The following is a 3,387-nucleotide window of genomic DNA, read 5'->3' on the forward strand; positions in this document are numbered from 1 at the left end:
GGTGATACCAGCTGTTGAACAGGTGTTACATCTTTTCCTCTGACCAGTCAGATTTTGTGACACCATCAGGAATATGGGCTAAACAATGTTTCCTTGTTCCAGACCTCTGACCGCCCAACACACTATTGTTCAAACACTGTTTTTTTTTAGGATACTTAAAGGCCAGTGTGGAGGATTTAGTGGTATCTAACAGTGAAGTTGCGGATTGCAGACCATCTGAATACAGCTCAGCCTTCCAAGCGTGCAGGAGAGAGTACGGTGGCTGCGAAAACTCATGAAAAAGCACAAGGCCCTATCTAAAGCCAGTGTTTGGTTTGTCTCTGTTGGGCTACTGTACAGTAGAAACTCTGTAGTAGCCCGCTCCCTCTGTAGGTACAAAATGTTCATTCTAGGACAATAAAAACCCAACAAGTCATATTTTCAGGTGATTATACACTAATGAAAACATATCTATGAATATTTTATTCCATTTCTGCCAGTAGATCCTTCTAAATGTGACACACTGGACCTTTTAAAGTAAAAACAAAATGGCAATTCAGTTCGACTATCAGGCTAATTTAAAGGTTTTTGCAGTGATTATTTAAAATATATCTTACCACAAATCACAAATGTAGATTATATTGATAAAGCAACTTATCTGTTAATATTTCCTGTTAATATTTAGTCAAAGCATCAGTTACAGGTTACAGATTTTACTGTAACAGGTGTACCTACACCAACATCTTACTGCTCTTCTCACAGTGGGCTAAAGTTGAAACATGATCAGCCTATGTGATTGGCTGAGTGCTGATCATGTGACTGCAGTTACAGGAGGTGTGTTGGGAACCCTCCCAACATGCACTGGGGCATGTTCATGTATTTCTATGGGTGTCATGTTTCCACTGTTGCATAACCCTTAAACAATTAGATATTACCAGTGAACGTGGTTCCATAATGGATGATGTTGAGTGCATGATTCTTCCCAATGGACATTTTAGAGACTTTTAAATTGTATCATAAGCCTGCTATGAGAATGAAATCTTACTAAAATCTCTTAAAAAGCTGTTTTAATTGCATTAACAATCTCCAGCAAAGTGAGTTATGAAGTTAATCATCAGTTAATCACAAGTTTTAGTGTTCAAATGACACATTTCCATTTGAATGTCAGATTAAATACATTTTGGCTTGGTTCTCTTTTAGTGTACACACTTTAATTTTGTTTTATATTCTATCATGTATAAGTGTATAAACTCTAAAAGATTTAATTGTTATAATTACACCAACAAATTATAGTGACTTCTTAGTTACCTGCATGTTCTCATCTAAAATCATAAATATATCAATGCTCTTTCATTGGCATAAATCAATTTGTACGTTATATATTATTCATGAACATCTGGATCATGATCCAGCAAGCTTTCAATAACCAACAGGTTCGTTGCTCTGACAACAGTTTAAAATCAATTTTAAGAAGCTTTAAAGCAACAATTGTCTATTCTAATCTGGACATTTATGCATGCATGCAAACAGTGCCCTGCACTTTTTGTTATGATATATTAATCCTAAAAAAGATGGAAGTAAAAAGCTTTTATGCATGCGAGCACAGGCGACTTAAACCAAAACATACAGGAGTCCCTCAGTCAAGACTGAAGAAAAAACCTGTTTTGTTTTTCACCCTTTTTACATGCGTGTGTGGTAACAACCACCAAGAGCCAAGATAAGCTCATCGCAAACGCAGACATTAAGACTCGTGTGTGTTTTTAATGCCACTCTCTGCTCTGATACGGTAGCCTACTGTGTGTTCACACTGCCCCACTTCCTCGCTGCAGGCGCAGATTAGGAAACACGCTGTGTGTTGTTTTGGGAGGTGGGAGGAGCGGCGCGGTCACAACAGCAGATCTCCAAACGCTGTGCGCAGACCTCGCTCACCTACATGCGGAGGTCGGGCTGTTTGGAGATCAGCGGAGCGCTTGTTTTGACGCTCACAGACGTCCTCCTAAAAGTTGTTTCCCCTCGCTCGACCTCTCCGCTCGCGTGTCCTCTACATGGACTGCGTGTTTCAAACGTCGACATGGACGGGGTCGGATTATAGCTGCAGGGTTCGGTCGTGCTGTCAGGTTATTCGTATGGCCGGAGCTTGTTGCAAGTGTCCGGTCTCTCTGTCCGTGTTCAAGCGCTCTCTCTCGGTGGCTCCGCGGGGCTGCGGATCCGCTCCTCGGTCCCTCCTTCTGGGCTGGAGGCTTGGGGAGCGGGGCCTGCAGGAGGCCGCCCGACCCTCCAGCGCCCTCAGACCCGCAGGCTTTTACCGACACACCACCTTCCTCTGTCTCTCCTGCCAGGAGTCCATGAGTGAGAGTCTGCGGACCTGCTACCTGTACCTGAACCAGACCAGCCGGAGTTTTGCAGCTGTGATTCAAGCGCTGGACGGGGAGTTGAGGTGAGTAACTGGGAGCTCCATGTGAGGAGGGGTGTGTCTGCTCTGTGGGCATGTTTTCTTTCCTGAGCGCAAGGGGCGTTGGCTGGGGCACTTCTCTTTTCCTCTCCAGTAATGTTCTGTGTGACATGTGCCAAGCAAAAAGATGCATTCAAAAATATGTACACAGCTCAGACTGCAGTCCACTTTAAGCCCACTGTGCGCTTTGGTGTTGCATTTGTCTTATTACTCCATTAAAAACTCAAACTCAACTCAAATGATGGTGTGTGTATAAATAAATATTTGTTCTCAGGCACCCAGAATGAACAAACGTTGCATTATTTTAGGCAGCAGCCTCAATAAACCAAAATGCGCTCCAGTTGGAGCCTTTTGTGTGGACTTGAGTAGTGACAGCTCCACTGATTTCGAGATTCAAGAGGTTTATTGTCATATGCACAGTAAGAAACAGTGGTTTATATCATACAATGAAAATCTTACTTTGCCCGACTCCCTTTACACAACGGTAAAAAAAATAAGACAAATACACAACACAAATAGAAAAACAGAATAAAGTTAAAATCTAAAATATAACTTAAAGTGCAGAACAGTGTAGCATTTATGTAGCTGAAGACATTTCGGTTGATTTGCTAACCGGCTCAGCTCACTCAGTGTCACTCATAATAATAATAATGATAATAAAAATAACCAGGTACAGTGTAGAAACAAATGCTTTTGATGCAGAAGGAGATTTAACGTGTCTATTAACATTAAACCACCAGTAACAAAAGTCTGAATGTGGTCAGATTCTCTGGGGAATGTGTGATGACCTACAGCAGGAACTGCTAATATTACACACAGGCTGTAAATACATATCTAAAGTGTGTGTGTGTGTGTGTGTGCATATATCCCTGGTCAGAGGGAGTCTTCAACATATAGACTTACCTGATGTGACTATTTTTGTCCTCTTGTGAATCAGTGATGAGGCAGCTTTTCAG

The 3,387-nt window shown here is 41.9% G+C and overlaps 1 protein-coding gene across 1 annotated transcript in view; it reads left to right on the forward strand.

The window, feature by feature from the left end:
* The first annotated feature begins 1,965 nt into the window (after positions 1–1,965).
* fdft1 (farnesyl-diphosphate farnesyltransferase 1) overlaps positions 1,966–3,387 on the forward strand; it is a 5,776-nt gene continuing 4,354 nt past the window's right edge. Inside the window, exon 1 of the mRNA XM_035678714.1 lies at positions 1,966–2,416. Coding sequence (XP_035534607.1) covers positions 2,025–2,416 — 392 coding nt within the window. The 5' untranslated portion in view covers positions 1,966–2,024. The remainder of the gene's footprint in view (positions 2,417–3,387) is intronic.

This window comes from Morone saxatilis, unplaced genomic scaffold (assembly GCF_004916995.1).
Source record: "Morone saxatilis isolate NCDOM2014 unplaced genomic scaffold, NCSU_SB_2.0 Contig7, whole genome shotgun sequence".
Taxonomy (NCBI): domain Eukaryota; kingdom Metazoa; phylum Chordata; class Actinopteri; family Moronidae; genus Morone; species Morone saxatilis.